The sequence below is a fragment of the Gobius niger genome (genome assembly GCF_951799975.1).
Source record: "Gobius niger genome assembly, chromosome: 4".
Taxonomy (NCBI): Eukaryota; Metazoa; Chordata; class Actinopteri; order Gobiiformes; family Gobiidae; genus Gobius; species Gobius niger.
The window spans coordinates 41,278,943-41,298,889 of NC_136855.1; the positions used below are offsets into that span (position 1 = coordinate 41,278,943).

Here is a 19,947-nt window from a genome sequence, read left to right on the forward strand (position 1 = left end):
AAAATGTACGAAAAAAATAACAAAAATGTACGAAAAAATGACCAAAAAAAGACAAAAATATGACAAAATGTGACAAATATGTAATAAAAAATTTACGAAAAAAATGATAAAAATTGGATAAAAAATTGACAAAAAAATTGACAAAAATGTGACAAAAAAATGACATAAAAAGACACAAATTTACGAAAAAAATGACCAAAAAAATGACAAAAATGTGACAAAAAGTGAAAAAAATATGACAAAAAAAGACAAAAATATGACAAAATGTGACAAATATGTAATAAAAAAATTACGAAAAAAATTATAAAAATTGGATAAAAATTGACAAAAAAATTACAAAATTGTGACAAAAAAATGACATAAAAAGACAAAAAATGACAAAAAAAAATGACAAAAAAAATTACAAAAAAATTTACAAAAATGTGACAAAAAAAGACAAAAATATGACAAAATGTGACAAAAAAGTGACGAAAAATTGGCAAAAATGTCACAAAAATGTCATAAGAAATTGACAAAATGTGAGAAAAAAATGACAAAAATTTGACAAAAAAAATACATAAATGTGACAAAAAATGACATAAAAGTTCTAAAAATGAGTTGAATGCCCAACAAAAAAATGATGTAAAAAAAATGTGATGACGTGAGGAAAAAGATCCTCTCGGTTCAGGCGGGAGTTAAGAGGTTAATTGCATAGATTGAATCAAATGCGAAGCTAAACCAAACAAGAAAATAAAGTATCTATTATGTTTCACGCTTGACATCGCACTTTTTCCTTTTGGCCCTCGGACACAAAAAGTTTGGGCCCCCCTGTTCTAGATTCTAGAACATTAGTATCGAAAAAAGTATCGTTCAGGTATCGGTATCGAAAACCAGGTATCGTTGACGTACTGGTATCGAAAATGACACGTTTTTGCCCTGTTTTTCCCCCTTTATCTCTCAGATTTGGGTAATGCCACACCGGAGAGCACGTGGGGGTTCAGAGGTGCCCCCACGTCGGCAGCTCTACATTAAAACCCTGTGGCTGATGATGTAAGTGCTGAGCTCGTCCCGTGACCCTGCCGGGACAAACCTCGCGCTCTGATAAATCTCATTAACTAAGCGGAAAAAAGGGACTAAAAATATCCGCTGCTAAAACCGCGTCCTCCCGTGCACGAGCGCGTACGTGCACGTGCCGTCCTGCGCCTGCCCTTGTGCCGCTGAGCCATACTCACAGCAGGGTGAAGAACTTGAGCAGCTGGTACTCCATCTGGCCCAGCTCGGCCCCCGGCTCCGATAAGAGGCCCCTGTCCGTCTGCAGCGAGCGCTCTGCAACACACACAGCCCGGGTAGAGGAGATTACACACCTACAACACCTACAACACCTACCACATCTACACCACTGATAAGATAAGCCTTTATTGATCTCACAATGGAGAAATGTACTTGTTACATTCAGCTCTCAGAAACACTCCTGGCGTCTCCCGGTCACGTGACCAGAAATGCAGGCGCGCGACATTTTGAAGGGAAACAAAAATGGCGAATGCAGCAGAAAACGATGGCGATTCCGCACAATTACGCAGCGTTTTTTCACCTACATCTGTTACAACTCACTTACAAGGAAATGCGGCACCAAACTGTCATTGTTGCCACTGCAAAAAGTAATTAACTAGATCAGTGTAAACATCTCAGTTTGAGCACAATAATCCACATTTTAGCTGTTTTGACTGGTTAAGAAGTTGTTGGGCATTTGTCCTGGATTATGTCACTTGTTCTGAGATGTTTCTGACTCGTTTCGATACATTTCGTCCTTATTTCAGGTCATTTTCTTTGCCAATGGGGAAAGAAAATTGGTCTTTTCTCATTGGGAATTTTACTTTCTTATTTCTAGCGAGATTTACCCTAGAACTGGTCTGAAATGTCCTCAAACAAGCAAAGCAAACTGGGTCCGATCAGGAAAAGTGTCTAAATGAGTGAAAACCGCACAACACCGCAGCGCTATCTTACTGCTACTACGAAGCTTCAACTGGGCTATAGTTCTGTCACATGGAGATAAAAGTCGGCGACAGGAAGAAGCGGGACGTATTTCAGCGGATTTAATAAGAAAAGGAGACGGGCCTCAGCCTCAGGATGGAGGAGACAGCGGAGGAGACAAAGGAGAAAGCGGGGAGGCTAGCCGCCGTTAGCCGCCGTTAGCAGCGAGGTGAAGCTAAACAGTTCGTCTCCAAACTCGGTAAGAGCCGCTAAACTCTGTTCGTGGTCGAAATGTTGTCATGTCTGGTGTTTAAGTTCTTGTTTTGTGTTATTTAGTCATTCTGTTTTATTTTGAAATCTTACTTTTTGTTTCTCGTTTCAGACTTCCTTCCTGCCCTTCCCTGTTTCCCCGCCTGTGTGATTACCTGCCTCCTCCCTAATGTGTTACACCTGTTGTCTTTGCCCTCCCCGCCCCTTTAGTATATATTGTCTGAGTCTTCCCCTTTGTCTTTGTCAGATTGTCTTTGTCCTTGTGCAGGTTATCATGTCATTTTGTTCTCGTATGTTTTACGTTTTTGACACTTGTGTTTCTTTGTCCTTGTGCAGCTCCTGTGGGAATTCTTTGTTTGCTTCCTTGTTTTTGACCACGGCAATAAAAGATTTTGAGCCACGCATTTGGGTCTCTGTGCTATATGTGATAAATGTAGCTGGAAAAGGTGGTTGTGGTGAACTTTTGGTGATATAAAGTTGTGCTGTTTCGTGTGTGAGTTGTTTGTGCCGCTGGTTTAACAGAGAAGTGAATAAAGGAGGCGCGGCGGTGTTTTCCTGTCTTTATATCTCTCTGTCATTCACATTTGGGACGGTCAAATCACCCAAAATCGGGCTTAAAAATCAAACATGTTTGATTTCCTACGACTGGAGTCTAGTCTTTCTACCCCCCCACACTACACGACCCGACTGTGTGTGACCGCCTTCGACTCGACGCGACTCGAGAAGACTCGGCACGACTGAGAATTAGAGCGAAATCAGGCATAAAAGTCGTGTAGTGTGAGCCGACCTTTAATATTTATTATTTTGGAATCTGCAGATAGTTTAACACAGTATTACAGTCATGGAGCTTCATACACAGGATTATACTGTCGATATTTACTGTGCAGGATAAAGGTCCAGTGAGCACCACCCCAGAAGAAGAACAAATGGGATCAGATGTTCTGTATTATCAGATGTTCTGCTTTGTGGCGAGTGAATCTGAGATAACATAACAAAGTGATTTTTTTTGGGGGGGACGGGGAAAGTCGCTCTTACGCAACATCTCATTAGGCTCAGACGGAGATGAGTCCCGCGGGTCTGGCACCGCGGGTGGAGATTAACGGCAGATTACCGTCACAATGTGGACAGAGGACACGTCCACACGTCGCTCCACGTCGCTCAGTAAAGCCAAATGACAGGGAAGAAGCTTCACTAGACACGGATGGAATGGATGGACCAACACGGTGGCTCTGAAAGGACTTCTCTTCCTAAACCGGGATGATCTTCAGCTTCAGAGGGAAACAATAATCCACCACTCAGGCCCTTATGGTGGAGCGCTGCAGAGATGATTGTCCGTCTGTAGGTTCTCCTCAGAATAACGCTGGAGCTCTGTCAGAGAGACCATCGGGTTCTTGAGGCCCTCCTCCTCCCCCGAAGCTCTAGGAAGAGTCCTGGTGGTTCATCTTCCATTTACGAATGATGGAGGTCACTGTGCTCTTCTGGATCTTCGATGCTGCAACAGTTTTTCTCCACCTTCCTCAGATCAGTGCCTCGATACAAACCCATCTCTGAGTCTGCACAGTTCCTTTGACTTCAGCGTTTAGTTTCTGCTCTGACGTCTCTGTCAGTCGGACTCCAGGAGAGCTGGAGAAGCTGCTCAAGGACGATCAGTGGACAAAGGTGCTCCTGAGCTCAGTATTGAGTGTCATAGCAAAGGGTGTGAACACTTAGGTACTGTACATGGTCCACTGAGCTCCATCCTCTTCTTCTCACTGCCTTTACTGATCGAACAGAGGAACCCGGCCTACTAGGATTGGACGGTCTGTGATCTTGGCCCGTCTGCTGAGGGATCCATCAGCCCTGGGTCTATAGCCTGTCCGTCCATGGGAGTGGATCTCTCCTTCTGTGGTTCTCCCCAAAGTTTCTCTTTTTCCCCCCGGGTTTTTGAGTTTTTCGTCGCCGTGCTGGAGAGTCTAAGCACAGGGGCACGAGCGCCGCTCCTCATCACCTGCCGCTTATTTGGACATTATATTTGCCTGGATACTTAACTTGCCGTCTCGTTTTACTGCCTTAATGCAGCCCTGTGCAGCATCTCCTGTTATGATGTTGTGCTATATGATTGATTGATTGAAATGCACCGTATGCCTGAGCCAAGATTGAACTTTTGAGCTCCCTTCACCCACAAAAAAACTAAAGAAATCATTAATAATGAAGACAAAAAAGGAGGTCGGAGGCACAACCGACTTATAAGTAAAAATCCTTTATTTTCGAGGGACACCAACGAGTTTCGACCGCTTAGGTCGTCATCAGGGCAGACAGCGTGAAAACTAATCCAGCACAGGTGCTGTTAATAGTCACACGTCACGTGAGAAGTCATGTGTTGCCTGAGATGAACAGATAAAAATTAAGATTTTAAAAAAAAATCTTAATTTTGATTAATTTTGATTAGTTTTCACACTGTCTGCCCTGATGACGACCTAAGCGGTCGAAGCGCGTTGGTGTCCCTCGAAAATAATTTGACCAAGCTTTTTTGGCGTACGGATCCTGGAAGAGCACCTGACTGGCTAAGAAATTGAACAGCGCTCACTCGCCCCCTTTAACTCAAATCATTAATAATATTCACACATGCAGCCAAGCTTTATTTCATTACCATATCATTGTTATATTATATTATATATACAATTATAGAGGAGGAATCTCTACTTCTGAAGTAAATGTATGATTATTCATGGCAATATTACACGGCTCCCGGAGGCGTAAAAGGACCAGGGAGTTACTTTGAAAACTTGAAATCTCTAGATTCCGACACAAAGGACTGTGAGTCTCAATCACTGTGGAGCGGGTCACACTGTTTTTAATGCCGTCTAGCTGATACCATAGAAATGTGCTAGCCTTGCATTAGCCTAGCGCCGCGAAACTCTTCAAATATCACAACTGCATGAATTACAAAAAAAATATCTCCAGAAATCAGCAACACTCTGGATAACGAGGAAATGAGGCCCCATGTCAAACATCCTGAAACATCCCTTTAAATATCCTGATAATATCTGTCTGTTCTCCCGCACAATAACAAACACTCTCCTACATCCCTGCAGCCGCTGACCTGCAGTCGAGCGGGCAGCGGATCTGAAGAGCGTGTCCTTGGTGCGGAGGCCTTGGACTTTCGCTCCTCAGACACATGAACACACGGCGGCGGGGTTGCCTCACCTGCGTAGCTCCCCTCCAGCGCCGGCTCGGGGGTGAAGGGCGTGTCGGGGGCGGACAGGCTGCCCGTGGAGTTGCCCAGCAGGTCGGGGAGCGAGGAGGACACGGACACGGCCGAGGGCTTCCTCCTCCACTTCAGCACGGAGGGAAACTCGTCCACCACGGGGAACTCGTCTGCAGCCGGGAACTCGTCCTGGAGGGGCAGAGCGGAAACTCGTTTTCCCAAAGCGGCTTTATGATCAAATCTGCCCCCGGGCTCACAATACAAAACAACATGGAGATGAAATCAAAGCTCTAAAGGGTAAAACAAAACAAAAGCTTTCACGTGTCGGCCATGCTCCTTGTAGTAGTAGCTGTAGTTTATTTGAGCAGTTAACTTTTTTTTCCTCCTCAAAGGGAGTAGACTGAAGCAGGGGCGGACTGGGACTGAAAAACAGCCCTGGACTCTGGCGTAAAAAATAGCGTAAATGCGACACTTCCACAAATACGCTCATTCTACACATTGGGACATTGTTGGAACATGTAGGGGGAGGAAAATACTTAGTTTTAACATTTAAACTCCTTATAGTCCCTTTAACCGAGAGCATTTTCTCCAGTTCGCCTTTATCCAAATCCAAAGGCTTCTTGACTGGAGAGCAACACTGTAACGCCTCATTTGAAAGTGAAAATCTGGAAAAGTGACGGTAACTTTTTTTCACGTTGTCGCTGCATTTTTGCTTGTTTTTTTTTTGCTTTTTAGTGTGTTTTCGTCACATTTTTGTCACTTTTTTGTTGCTTTTCCAGCACATTTTTGTTTTTGGATGCTTTTAAGCTTCTAGATTTGGGTAAAGCTCGGTCACGCCCGGGGGTAAGGGTAAGGTAAAGTGAGAGGCCAGACCGGTGGCCCGAGAGCCAGTGGCCCTTCTGTGCTCTTCCAGAATACAGGACACATGGCCAGTCTGCCCCTGGACTGAAGCAAGAAGTGCCTTCTCCTTGTTCATGTAAAATACATTTGCATTTCATGATGTTACAGTTAGACATTACATTACGTTTACATCAGTATTCTGTATCAGTTTTAGCTTTCAATGGCCTGCCCTGACTAGTTTACTTGGTGGATGATGTTTAACCTCCTATACTGTGTGATGCGTTAACAAGACGAGGCTTTATGAGCCCGTCGAGAGGGGGTTCTTTAAAGTGCACATGACTGATTTTAATCCTTGTGTTGCTCTGACTCAGTTAGACGGATCACATCGGCTGTAAGTCATAATTATCATTATCATAGCAATTTAAAGAAGAAAACGTTATTTTTATTTCAATTGCTAAACTGATGATAGGAAGTGACATAGATACAGACGCATCTCTGGAATCGCCCATATATGGTCATGTTTGAAAACAGTTAAGGAGGAAAACAATTTGGAGAAAAATCTAAATTTTCTCTAATTATTCAAAAACTACTTTAACAAATGCTGAATTATGAATATAGTTTCTACTAAATAAAGATACAAAGACATGGGGAGGAGCAAAGTGGTTCAACAGCCCATAAATACATGAATAACGGAGAATGCTAACAGAATGCCTCATGTTAGCATCGTGCTAATGCTAATGCTAGCTAGTGCTTGCTACGACTGCTGTTTTTTCAACAATCTGTTGTGAATGAACATCCATATGGACCTGATTTAGACTTTACTTTATTTGTATGTGATAAATAAGTTTATATTTCAACTTATCTATGGTCCTCTGAAAGCCAAAATAAGCAAATCTAACTAATCTTGTATGTATTTCTTCATGTGTTCCTGGTGTTACGCTGATGAATGGCTCGTTTTCACCAGAAGTGGGTGGAGGAGCTCAGATTAGCGCGTTAGCTGCACTGGCTGTAATTATAGGCCGAGTCAAAGGCGCTCTGTCAGGGATCTCCGATAACATCTCTCCTACTCCGGAGGATTGGTGCCGGAGCGAGCTGCCAGTCGCTGCGGTGAAGTGATCTATTGATGTGGAGGTGAGTTATTCAGGGGGAGGACGGGGGGAGAGCGAGGGAGGGGGGAGGGGGGGAGGAAAAGTCAACGTGAGTGCGGACTGACCAGGGACAGGGCGGGCTCCTCCATCAGCTGCTTCAGGCTCAGGCTCTTCCCGTTCACCTGGACACACAACGGCACATTCGCAGGTAAAACACAGGGTGGTTTTAAAGTCTGTGAGATCGCACATTTGAATCAAGTTGCCCCCCCTGACCGAAAGAAAGCCAACTCCCTCCCCCTCCTCCTGATTGGACCTGACCTGGACTTCATACTTTACTCAAATCAACCTCTTAACTCCCGCCTGAACCGAGAGGATCTTTTTCCTCACGTCATCAGTTTTTTTTACCATCACTTCATTTTTGTAACTTTTTTGTCATTTTTTAGTAATTTTTTTTGTCAATTTTTTTGTCATTTTTTAGTCACATTTTTGTCACATTTTTGTCATTTTTTTGTCACATTTTTGTCACATTTTTGTCATTTTTTAGTCACATTTTTGTCATTTTTTTATCACATTTTTGGTCAAATATTTTGTCAAATTTTTGTCACATTTTTGTCATTTTTTTGTCATTTTTTAGTCAAATTTTTGTCATTTTTTATCAATTTTTTGTCACATTTTTTAGTCACATTTTTGTCACATTTTTATCACATTTTTGTCAATTTTTTTGTCATTTTTTATCAATTTTTTGTCATTTTTTGTCACATTTTTGTCATTTTTGATCAAATTTTTTGTCAATTTTTTGTCATTTTTTTTGTCATTTTTTGTCAATTTTTTATCACATTTTTGTCAATTTTTTTTGTCAATTTTTTTTGTCAATTTTTTGTCAATTTTTTGTCATTTTTTGTTATTTTTTTAGCAATTTCTTGTGACATTTTTGCCACTTCATAAATTTTTTGTCACTTTTTGTCAATGTTTTCTCGCTTTTTTGTCACATTTCCATCATTGTTTTCTTCTCAGTTTTGTTGCTTTTTCTCCAGAAGCTTTTGGATTGGGGTAAAGCCAAACTGGAGAAAATGTGCTCGGTTCAGGTGGGAGTTCAGGGGTTAAGTTGTGGCTCATTGTGTTTTCCTATTCATTGTGGGGTATTTTAAGGTGAAGTATGTGGGCCAGAGGTTCTGTGCTGGAGGGCCGGATTTGGCCCTCGGGCCTGACGTTGCCTACCCCTGCTTTAACATGGAACACTTCACGTAACCATCTTTAAATAGGAAAAACTTGAAGAGCTTGGTAGCTTCTGTCTTCACCTGGTTTGGAGCTATAGAGGAGGAGAGGCTAAATGCTAACGCCGTCTGTGCTGTGTCTACATGACTGAGGACACGCGTGAAGACCAGACAGGTACACATGAACTCGTCTAAGGTAAGAACATATCTCAGTCTGTAAAAACGGTGGCCTGTTCCTTTAAAGTGAGTTCCTGTGGCCTTATGAGGTCTTTAATGCCTCAATATATGGTTTTATAGGGTTGTAAAAAAATCTGTCATGAGCTGTTTTTATCCGTCATGTATTAATCTCTCATTATAAATTTGACAAAGTCGATATATAAGCTGCATATTATTTATGTAGAGTCATGGAACATGCATTTTGCAACAGAAATGTGTCTGAGAAAGTCTCATTCAGAGCATCATCTGCTCATCAATATCAAGGCTCATATTACACTTATACAAATGCAAATTGTAGCTTATTATTTGCATTTTTTTAACGTAATATTTAAGAAACAGTGGGTGAGTTTGCGTAGCTGCACTAAGCCTTGCCTGGTCCACATCCTCGAACCTCCACACCAGTGTTAATGTCGTCGACTAAAATATTTAGTCTTAATTTGAGTCAAAGTGATATTTTTGTGACTAAAATTGGACTAAAACTAAATTAAAAGTTTCTCATGAGACTAAAACTGTGACTAAAATGTCCAGATATTTGAGTCGACTAAAATCAGACTAAATAAAAATGAAAAGGAGAGACTAAAATCATCCAAACTTGTATTGAGCGTCTGAAAGAGCCTCAGATCATGTTTAAAGGATCAGCTCTGAGCTTTGTTCATGTGGAGCAGAAACATGAAGCAGAGGAACAACATTAAACATGATTAGAATCAATATTATCAATGCAAAGTCCACTCAATTAGTCTTAAATTTAGTCGACTAAATTTACTTGCAATTTTAGTCGAGTAAAACTAGACTTAAATTGAAATGTTTTTTTTTTACTAAATCTCGACTAAAATTAAATTACATTTTAGTCAAAAGACTAAAACTAAAATAAAATTAACACTGCTCCACACACACCTCTTCTCTCTGTCCTTCATGTGTTTATCCAAATCCACGCGCTCTCAGCTCCGGTGTGAGATCCATTGTGGTTCTACATTTGACTAAAATCCACGAGAGCCCTAAGAGCCCCGACAGACCTTTATGTTTATCACAGCCTGATTTTCAATCCGTCGAAAATGATGGACGGCCTTAAAACACCTCAGACATCGGACTGAGATGAACTCTGTGCCCTCTGTGCTCACGGGTGCAGTGGGTGGACCTCCTGTACCTGCAGATGTGTGTGGAGTGGGTGGACCTCCTGTACCTGCAGATGTGTGTGGAGTGGGTGGACCTCCTGTACCTGCAGATGTGTGTGGAGTGGGTGGACCTCCTGTACCTGCAGATGTGTGTGGAGTGAGTGGACCTCCTGTACCTGCAGATGTGTGTGGAGTGGGTGGACCTCCTGTACCTGCAGATGTGTGTGGAGTGGGTGGACCTCCTGTACCTGCAGATGTGTGTGGAGTGGGTGGACCTCCTGTACCTGCAGATGTGTGTGGAGTGGGTGGACCTCCCGTACCTGCAGATGTGTGTGGAGTGGGTGGACCTCCTGTACCTGCAGATGTGTGTGGAGTGGGTGGACCTCCTGTACCTGCAGATGTGTGTGGAGTGGGTGGACCTCCTGTACCTGCAGATGTGTGTGGAGTGGGTGGACCTCCCGTACCTGCAGATGTGTGTGGAGTGGGTGGACCTCCTGTACCTGCAGATGTGTGTGGAGTGGGTGGACCTCCTGTACCTGCAGATGTGTGTGGAGTGGGTGGACCTCCTGTACCTGCAGATGTGTGCAGATCCTCCGCAGAACGTCGTACACACTGTCTCTGGAGAGCAGCGACACAAACACGTACTGAAACACAGCAGAGAGAAGAATCAGTCAGGATCCAGAAGAATCAGTCAGGATCCAGAATCCAGGAGATCAGCAGCCTCAGTCCCAGTCATGAGGTTGGAGGTGAGGCTGGATGTGAGGCTGGATGTGAGGCTGGAGGTGAGGCTGGATGTGAGGCTGGATGTGAGGCTGGATGTGAGGCTGGATGTGAGGCTGGAGGTGAGGCTGGATGTGAGGCTGGATGTGAGGCTGGATGTGAGGCTGGATGTGAGGCTGGATGTGAGGCTGGAGGTGAGGCTGGATGTGAGGCTGTATGTGAGGCTGGAGGTGAGGCTGGATGTGAGGCTGGATGTGAGGTGGATGTGAGGCTGGAGGTGAGGCTGGATGTGAGGCTGGATGTGAGGCTGTATGTGAGGCTGGAGGTTAGGCTGGAGGTGAGGCTGGAGGTGAGGCTGGAGGTGAGGCTGGAGGTGAGGCTGGAGGTGAGGCTGGAGGTGAGGCTGGATGTGAGGTGTTGCTGCTCTGTGTCTGCCCTGGATGTGAGGTGTTTCTGCAGGACTGTACCTTCTGGCCCGTGTCTGTGGTGATGGCCAGTCCGTTGGGCACCAGGCCGGCCGTCTTGTGCTTCTTCACCAGCCGCACCGACACCACGGGGATGGCCACCTGGAGGAGACACTGAACTGAAATCGCAATCTCAACTTCAGCTTTAAAGCGAATTCCGAGACACTAACAGCCCTGAGTTTGGAAGATAAACTGTGATTTTAGTTTGAGTGGAGGCTGGTTTGTCTATAATTAATTCATGAATCAGATCCACGGCCTAACAAAAATATTCGGTTGTTCCTCCTTTAGCTTTGCACGTTTGCTGTGGCATTGTTTCTATAAACGTCTGCAATGTCCAGAGATGGGCATGAGGAGCACAGAAGGCCAGAGGTGGGAGTCAGTCACTAAATGCAGGTCTCGAGTCAAGTCCAAGTCGTGAAGGTCCAAGTCCCGAGTAAGTCCAAGTCAATCGGTCATGGGGTCAAGTCAAGTCAAGTCAAGTCAAGTCAAGTCTTGCTGTAGCCGGCAAGTCCCCTCAAGTCACAAACGCCATCGTGTCTACTTTTCATGTGTTTAATCTTGAAAATAACAAGTGTTTTCTCAAGATGCCGTAATTTTGAAAATTTAGGCTAAATTCAAACTTTGAAAATCTCATGGATTTAAAGTGTAATTAATATTTAATTGCCATAAAATTCAAACTATATATATTTTAAATGCTCCAGTCTATGTACAAAATTACTGGGACAGCATTTTAGGGAAGGGGGCCCGGGGGGGGGGGGGGCGACTATAAAAAAAAGTCTTTTAAACATGAGATGCTTTTCCTTGTAGTGTAAAATATAAATATAAAATAATATTTATATTTTTGTTAGTCTTTTTGTTAGGCAGTTTTTCTGTCAGTGGTTCCCCTGTACTGCCCCAGCCCCTGTATACTCGGATTCGCCCCTGCTCAGAGTAGATTCTGTGTAGCCTTCAGTCCCGCTGTCACTGGGCTGTGGCGGATGCAGAAAATAACCTCTAAATGCTGTAACTTTGTGTGAACGAATTAAAACATCGAAGAAAGGTCCATCGTTTCAAACGTTTTCCTGTCCATAAATCTCCTCCTCTTCACTGTCTTTAGAAAACTTTTAATGCGTCCAAAGAAACACGTGGTTTTTTCCTCCTGCCTTTTCGCGCTGTATTGATCAGACTGGAAACCGATCACGCATGTGGATAATCACCATAATGTAAACAAAGCAATGAATCCTGATCGTTCGACAGTTTCACTCAAATAAATAATAACTATAAAGTCACAGCGAGTCATTGAGAGTCACTGGCCTCAAGTCCAAGTTAAGTCTCGAGTCACAAACAGCAAGTCCCAAGTCAAGTCTTTTTGCAGCTTTGGTCGAGTCAGTCTCAAGTCCCGAAAATTGCGACTCGAGTCTGACTCGAGTCAAGTCATGTGACTCGAGTCTCTCACCTCTGCAGAAGGGAAATTCGTTCTTTGAAAATTTTCCCAATTTTTTTTTCAATTTTGCCCTACATTTTCCCAGTTTCTCCCCCAATATTAAAAAAAAACTATATATTTTTTTTTTTCAATGTTTGTCCTCCCAAATGTACCTAAATTTAAATAAATAAATAAATCGTTACAGGCTTTTTTCCCCAACTTCCCCAAAATGTTCCCCCAATTTTGCCCCCATTTTTTTTTTTTTTTTCACTTCATCAAAACATTTTTTAACTTGTCTTTCACTCTTTTCTTCTTTCAAATTTTGATGACCAACAGCATCAAGACTTGAATATGAAACCTTTTTTTTTTCAGCCCTGGACTTGACAGACTTTTAAACCATTTCAGGGACAAGAACCTCATGAAGCTTTTATGTTTCCTACAAAATCCCATAGTTCAAAGTCTTTAAAGTCTAATAGTGTTGAAATTAAAAAAAAAACAAAACGTAAAAAGTGTTTCCAAACGTTTGACCGGTGCTGTATGTGAAGCATAATGAAAAACACAGCTGTTTTCTGACTCAGACGCAGCTGCTGAGTCAAACTGATCTGTGGCTCAGACAAAGGCACTTTAGTCGTGTTTTTCAGGAGAATGTGAGGAATGTGAAGTGAATAAGCAGCGTATTGTCATGTCCAGATCAGGAGACTCTGGGAAATGCACAGAGTTACAATAACCGTATCATTAACCTCTGAACTCCCACCTGAACGGATCCAGGTTGGCTTTACCCTAATCAAAAAGCTTCTTAGGAAAAAAGCAGCAAAACGGCCACAAAAAATGAGAAGAAAACAAGGATGTAAACGCAATAAAAATGTGACAAAAACTCAACAAAAATGGGACAAAAATTCAACCAAAATTCAACAAAAATGTGACAAAAATGTGACAAAAATTCAACCAAAATTCAACAAAAATTCAACAAAAATTCAACAAAAATGTGACAAAAATTCAACAAAAATTCAACAAAAATTCAACAAAAAATTGACAAAAATGTGACAAAAATTTAACAAAAAATTTACAAAAATGTGACAAAAATTCAACAAAAATTCAACAAAAATTCAACAAAAATTAAGCAAAAATTCAACAAAAAAGTGACAAAAATTCAACAAAAATGTGACAAAAATTCAACAAAAATTCAACAAAAATGTGACAAAAATTCAACAAAAATGTGACAAAAACTCAACCAAAAAGTGACAAAAATTCAACAAAAATGTGACAAAAAATCAACCAAAAAGTGACAAAAAATCAACAAAAATTCAACTAAAATTCAACTAAAATTCAACCAAAAAGTGACAAAAAATCAACAAAAATGTGACAAAAACTCAACCAAAAAGTGACAAAAATTCAACAAAAAGTGACAAAAATTCAACAAAAATTCAACAAAAATGTGACAAAAAAAACATAAAAATGTGACTCAACACAGCAACAACGCGAGGAAAAAGCTCAGTTTTGTGGGTCTTAGCTTTCAAATGAGCTGCTACACAGGCCTATATAACGGCCAAAGTGAACAGAATGCATTTGTTTCAGGCGGGGGGTCAGAGGTTAAGGGTCATCATCACTCTGACTGAACCCATCGCTCTCTCTCCCTCGGCTGCACCTTGATGTCTTTGCCGAAGAGGTTGGCGTAGAAGCAGAGCCAGTGTCTGGAGATGTAGAGGCGTCCCTGCAGGAGGATGTCTCTGAGGAGGGCGCAGGAGTAAACTGGGGAGACAGGAAGAACCAACACGTCATTCTTCACCGCTTTGTTAGACTAATACTGCCAAAATACTCAGACTAACGTAAACAAGCAGTAAAGTATTCTGTGTGGACAAGAGAAGATTTATGTGGTACATTCAAATAAACACACCACACACACAGACTAAATAATATGGGGAAAGGGGTAGTAAGAGTATTTATAGCTTGAAAACTACTCTGAGAAGTACACTACAAAAAGTAAATATCAAGCATTGGCTTAAATGACTTAAATTGAGGAAATGCATCTTGTTTGTTTTCACTCATTTAGACCTTTCTCCTGATCTGACCAAGATTATTTTGCTCGTTTGAGGACATCTCAGATTGTTCTAAGGTAAACATCGCTTGAAATAAGAAAGTAAAACTGCCAATGGGACAAGACATTTACTTGAAATAAAGGCGAAATGTATCGAAATGAGTCAGAAACATCTCAGAACAAGAGAAATAATCCAGGTCAAATGCCCAACAACTTCTTAACCAGTCAAAATAACTACACTGCAAAAAGTGGATTCTAAGCAAGTAAAAAATGTCTTACTTTAAGAAATAAGTTCTCATTTTTTCCTAAAAAGTAATAATGTCTTTCCGAGCAAAGTTTTCTTGTGACTGATAAATTTGCTGAAAAACATGCTAATTTTTCACGTAACAAGAAAGAAGAACTTTTTGACTCTTCAGCTTTTAAAGTGGCGGCTCGGTGGCACAGCGGTTAGAGCCTCAGCTTCACAGCTCGAAGGTCCTGGGTTCGATTCCCACCAGGACGGGGCCTTTCCGTGTGGAGCATGTTCTCCCCGTGTCTGCCACTAAAAACATGTACAATAGGTGAATCCTCCAGCAGGTGATTCTGACCATCAGCCTGGCTCCACATCATGGAGACGGGTCTCCGGGCGCGGCAATACTTTCCTTAAATATTAGGAATTTAGAACATTTTGCTTAAATCAAGCAACATTTAAGTAAAATATCCACAATTTTTCACTAAATAAGAATGTTTTCCTTACATTTTTCCATTTTCTGAGGACATTTTGCTTAATTCTAGTTATTTATTTGCTTAAATTTAGTGTTTCTTTCTTGTTTTATGAAGAAAAATATTCTAGAAATGAGAATTCTTAGCAAGAAAAAAACACTGACCCCACTGGCAGAATTTATTCCTTAAAACAAAACAAAATGTCTTTTTAGGAGGGCACTTTTTGCAGTGTACAATGTGGATTATTTTGCTCAAACTAATCTAGTAAATTACTTTTTGCAGTGCACACTCTCTATAAAAACTCGTGTATTTGTATTTGTATTTGGGTCAGGGTACTCTGATTACTTCCCGCCCGATATCGAGTTTCAGATCTTTTTAATGCAGCTACGATCAAACACACTCACTCCTGCACGGCCACGGTTTCATTTCAGTTCTTTTCAACCAGGGGCGGATCTCGAGGGGGGGGAGAAAAGGTCCTTCCACCCCATTGATGTGATGTAATGTCTCACATCTGCTGCTTCAGAGGCTCAGCACTTTTACAGGACAAAGAATTACAACTTTATAGCTGAGTAAGGACCAGGTGCAACTCCTGTCCCCCCCCCGAGATGATGACTTTTTATTCTTTATCTTTTTATTATTATTATTCTGTAGAAACCCCCATCCGCCCCTGCAGTCAACAGTACTTTAATGTAATTTAATGTAATACCAACAGTGTTAAACTGCAAATTCAAATGACAGTAAAACACAGGATTCTGGGACATGGTAGTAGGTTTGGGCGATACCACATTATTTGGAATCAATACGATACCGATACTTTTGGGGTCATTTTTGTCGATGTCGATACTGGTCATTTCAATCAATATACATTTCTAAAACTGGTTATTTTATATAATTAACTGGTAACTAAAAATTATATTACTTTAACACTGCAAAAAGTGAATATCAAGCATTGTCTTAAATGAGTTGAATTGAGGAAATGTTTCTTGTTTTGTGTGTTTTTCGCTGATTTAGACACTTTTCCTGATCGGACCGAGTTTGCTTTGCTTGTTTGAGGACATTTCAGACCAGTTCTAGGGTAAATCTCGCTTGAAATAAGAAAGTAAAATTGCCAATGAGATGAGACCAATTTTCTTTCCCCATTGGCAAAGAAAATTATTCAAACGATTATTTGTTGCCTTTAAAAAAATCCATCAAAAAAGTGACAAAAATCCATTAAAAAAAAATGACAAAAATCCATCAAAAAAAAGACAAAAATCCATCAAAAAAATGACAAAAATCCATCAAAAAAATGACAAAAATCCAGCAAAAAAATGACAAAAATCCATCAAAAAAGTGACAAAAATCCATCAAAAAAATGACAAAAATCCAGCAAAAAAGTGACAAAAATCCATCAATAAAGTGACAAAAATCCATCAAAAAAGTGACAAAAATCCATCAAAAAAGTGACAAAAATCCATCAAAAAAGTGACAAAAATCCATCAAAAAAGTGACAAAAATCCATCAATAAAGTGACAAAAATCCATCAAAAAAATGACAAAAATCCATCAAAAAAAAGACAAAAATCCATCAAAAAAGTGACAAAAATCCATCAAAAAAATGACAAAAATCCAGCAAAAAAAAGACAAAAATCCAGCAAAAAAATGACAAAAATCCATCAAAAAATGACAAAAATCCAGCAAAAAAAGACAAAAATCCATCAAAAAAATAACAAAAATCCAGCAAAAAAAGACAAAAATCCATCAAAAAAATGACAAAAATCCAGCAAAAAAAAGACAAAAATCCATCAAAAAAATGACAAAAATCCATCAAAAAAAAGACAAAAATCCATCAAAAAAGTGACAAAAATCCATCAAAAAAATGACAAAAATCCAGCAAAAAAAAGACAAAAATCCAGCAAAAAAATGACAAAAATCCATCAAAAAAATGACAAAAATCCATAAAAAAAAGACAAAAATCCATCAAAAAAGTGACAAAAATCCAGCAAAAAAGTGACAAAAATCCAGCAAAAAAATAACAAAAATCCATCAAAAAAATGACAAAAATCCATCAAAAAAATGACAAAAATCCAGCAAAAAAATGACAAAAATCCATCAAAAAAATGACAAAAATCCAGCAAAAAAAGACAAAAACCCATCAAAAAAAAGACAAAAATCCATCAAAAAAAAGACAAAAATCCATCAAAAAAAATGACAAAAATCCATAAAAAAAAGACAAAAATCCATCAAAAAAATGACAAAAATCCAGCAAAAAAAAGACAAAAATCCAGCAAAAAAATGACAAAAATCCATCAAAAAAGTGACAAAAATCCATCAAAATGACCTGAAATAAGGACGAAATGTATCGAAACGAGTCAGAAACATCTCAGAACAAGTGAAATAATCTGGGAAAAATGCCCAAGAACAACTTACCTAGTCAAAAATACTAAAATTTTGATTATTTTGCTCAAATTGAGACGTTTATACTGATCTAGTTAAATACTTTTTGCAGTGAACTGGTTAATTAAACAATACTAATGTGGAATTAAATACATAAATAAAATGTTTGAAGAATGATCTCATTTACACATCAGATCTGGGGCCCTAATATTGTAAAACAGACCATTTCAAAAGGTAAAGTTGTTGCTTAAGGGGAGACACTACAGGCAAAAGTTTTCAGTTTTCAGGTTTTGGGCCAAATCTGTCTCTGAACATACAAGCTTTCACCCGGAAACAGAAAACATGCCTAATCTTCACAATAACATGTTTAAATATTGCGCTGATTCAATGTTCCCCCATAGACTTATATGGGAGAACACAATTTCAAGGGCCTTTTTCTCCAAACACATGTTTCTGTCATTGTGGCGACACTATGTCCACGTCAGTCGGACCTAAAGACTTCACATTTTCCAGCCTTGGACTGAACAATATTTGGAAGATTTTTTCAGAAGGATTTTTTATTATTTAAGGCGAGACACTGCATTCGAACAGGGAAAAAATTTAAATTTACAGATATCAATTTGAAGCTGTTGCTGTCGATCACTGGCATAAATGTGAGAAGAAAATACATGGCAAGTTTTCTGTCATTTTATCTTTTCATATAAGAACAAGGTGTTTTATGCCGAAAAATGCCCCAAATTTCCCATCTTTTAGGTGACGAAATGTGAATAATGGACAGAGCTACATTCAAGTTTATGGTTTCATTTTATTGATGAATGAGTTGCCAAGACTTTCTCAGAGCGGATTTTGGATTTCTTGTTTAGTTTTAAAATAAGCTGTTTTTTAGTGGAAAAATTTGTAAAAATGTAATTTTCGCCTCATTATTTGACATTCAAAACTCAATAAATGGGGCTTAAGGGATTAAATAATAAAAAATCCCTCTGAAAAAATCCCCCAAATATTGTTCAGTCCGAGGCTGGAAAATGTGAAGTCTTTAGGTCCGACTGACGTGGACATAGTGTCGCCACAATGACAGAAACATGTGTTTGGAGAAAAAGGGCCTTGAAATTGTGTTCTCCCATATAAGTCTATGGGGGAACATTGAATCAGCGCAATATTTAAACATGTTATTGTGAAGATTAGGCATATTTTCTGTTTCCGGGTGAAAGTTTGTATGTTCAGAGACAGATTTGGCCCAAAACCTGAAAACTGAAAAAATTTAGTTTTGCCTGTAGTGTCTCCCCTTAATCCCTTAAGCCCCATTTATTGAGTTTTGAATGTCAAAAAATAAGGCGAAAATTACATTTTTACAAAATTTTCCACTAAAAAACAGCTTCCTTTAAAACTAAACAAGAAATCCTAAATCCGCTCTGAGAAAGTCTTGGCAAATCATTCATCAATAAAATGAAACCATAAGTTTGAATGTAGCTCTGTCCATTATTCAGATTTCGTTGCCGAAAATATGTGAAATTTGGGGCATTTTTAGGCATAAAACACCTTGTTCTTATATGAAAAGATAAAATAACAGAAAACTTGCCATGTATTTGTTTCTCACATTTATGCCACTGATCGACAGCAACAGTTTCAAATTGAAATCTGTAAATATGCATTTTTTTCCTTATTCACCTGCAGTGTCTCGCCTTAAAGGGGCTGGAAGCAAGTTCGCCATTTTATACTCACTACTGCCACCTCAGGCCATATGTGTAACTGCACCTTCTATATTAAGCTCGTGCATGACGGCAATTCGGGCCGAAGTGACACCTTTTTGAGTGACAGTGCAGGATTTCAGAGGCAGTTGTGGTGAACAGGTCTGAGCTCATTCTACACATCAGGACATGGAGGAACATGTAGGAGGAAAATACTTAATTTTAACATTTTTAAACTCCTTATAGTCCCTTTAAGCCCCATTTATTGAGTTTTAAATGTCAAAAAATAAGGCAAATTTCTTTTTCTTTTTTTTTTTGTACAAATTTTTACACTAAAACACAGCTTATTCTAAAACTAAACAAGAAATCCTAAATCCGCTCTGAGAAAGTCTTGGTAACTCATTCATCAATAAAATGAAACCATAAGTTTGAATGTAGCTCTGTCCATTATTCAGATTTCGTCGCCGAAAATATGTGAAATTTGGGGCATTTTTAGGCATAAAACACCCTGTTCTTATATGAAAAGATAAAATAACAGAAAACTTGCCATGTATTTGTTTCTCACATTTATGCCAGTGATCGACAGCAACAGCTTCAAATTGAAATCTGTAAATATGCATTTTTTCCTTATTCACCTGCAGTGTCTCGCCTTAATGCCCACAATCACCACAGTTTCCAACGTTCCGC

At 39.9% G+C, this 19,947-nt stretch overlaps 1 protein-coding gene across 1 annotated transcript in view; it reads right to left on the reverse strand.

Moving 5' to 3' along the window:
- The window catches only part of LOC306961823 (GRAM domain-containing protein 2A-like), a gene marked incomplete at its 3' end in the record, with an annotated part of 83,276 nt that overhangs the window by 5,253 nt on the left and 58,076 nt on the right, over positions 1-19,947 (reverse strand). Inside the window, exons 5-10 of the mRNA XM_079554741.1 lie at positions 14,109-14,212; positions 11,065-11,163; positions 10,450-10,521; positions 7,461-7,517; positions 5,407-5,596; positions 1,212-1,305 (exon numbers count right to left, since the gene is read on the reverse strand). Coding sequence (XP_079410867.1) covers positions 1,212-1,305; positions 5,407-5,596; positions 7,461-7,517; positions 10,450-10,521; positions 11,065-11,163; positions 14,109-14,212 — 616 coding nt within the window. The remainder of the gene's footprint in view (positions 1-1,211; positions 1,306-5,406; positions 5,597-7,460; positions 7,518-10,449; positions 10,522-11,064; positions 11,164-14,108; positions 14,213-19,947) is intronic.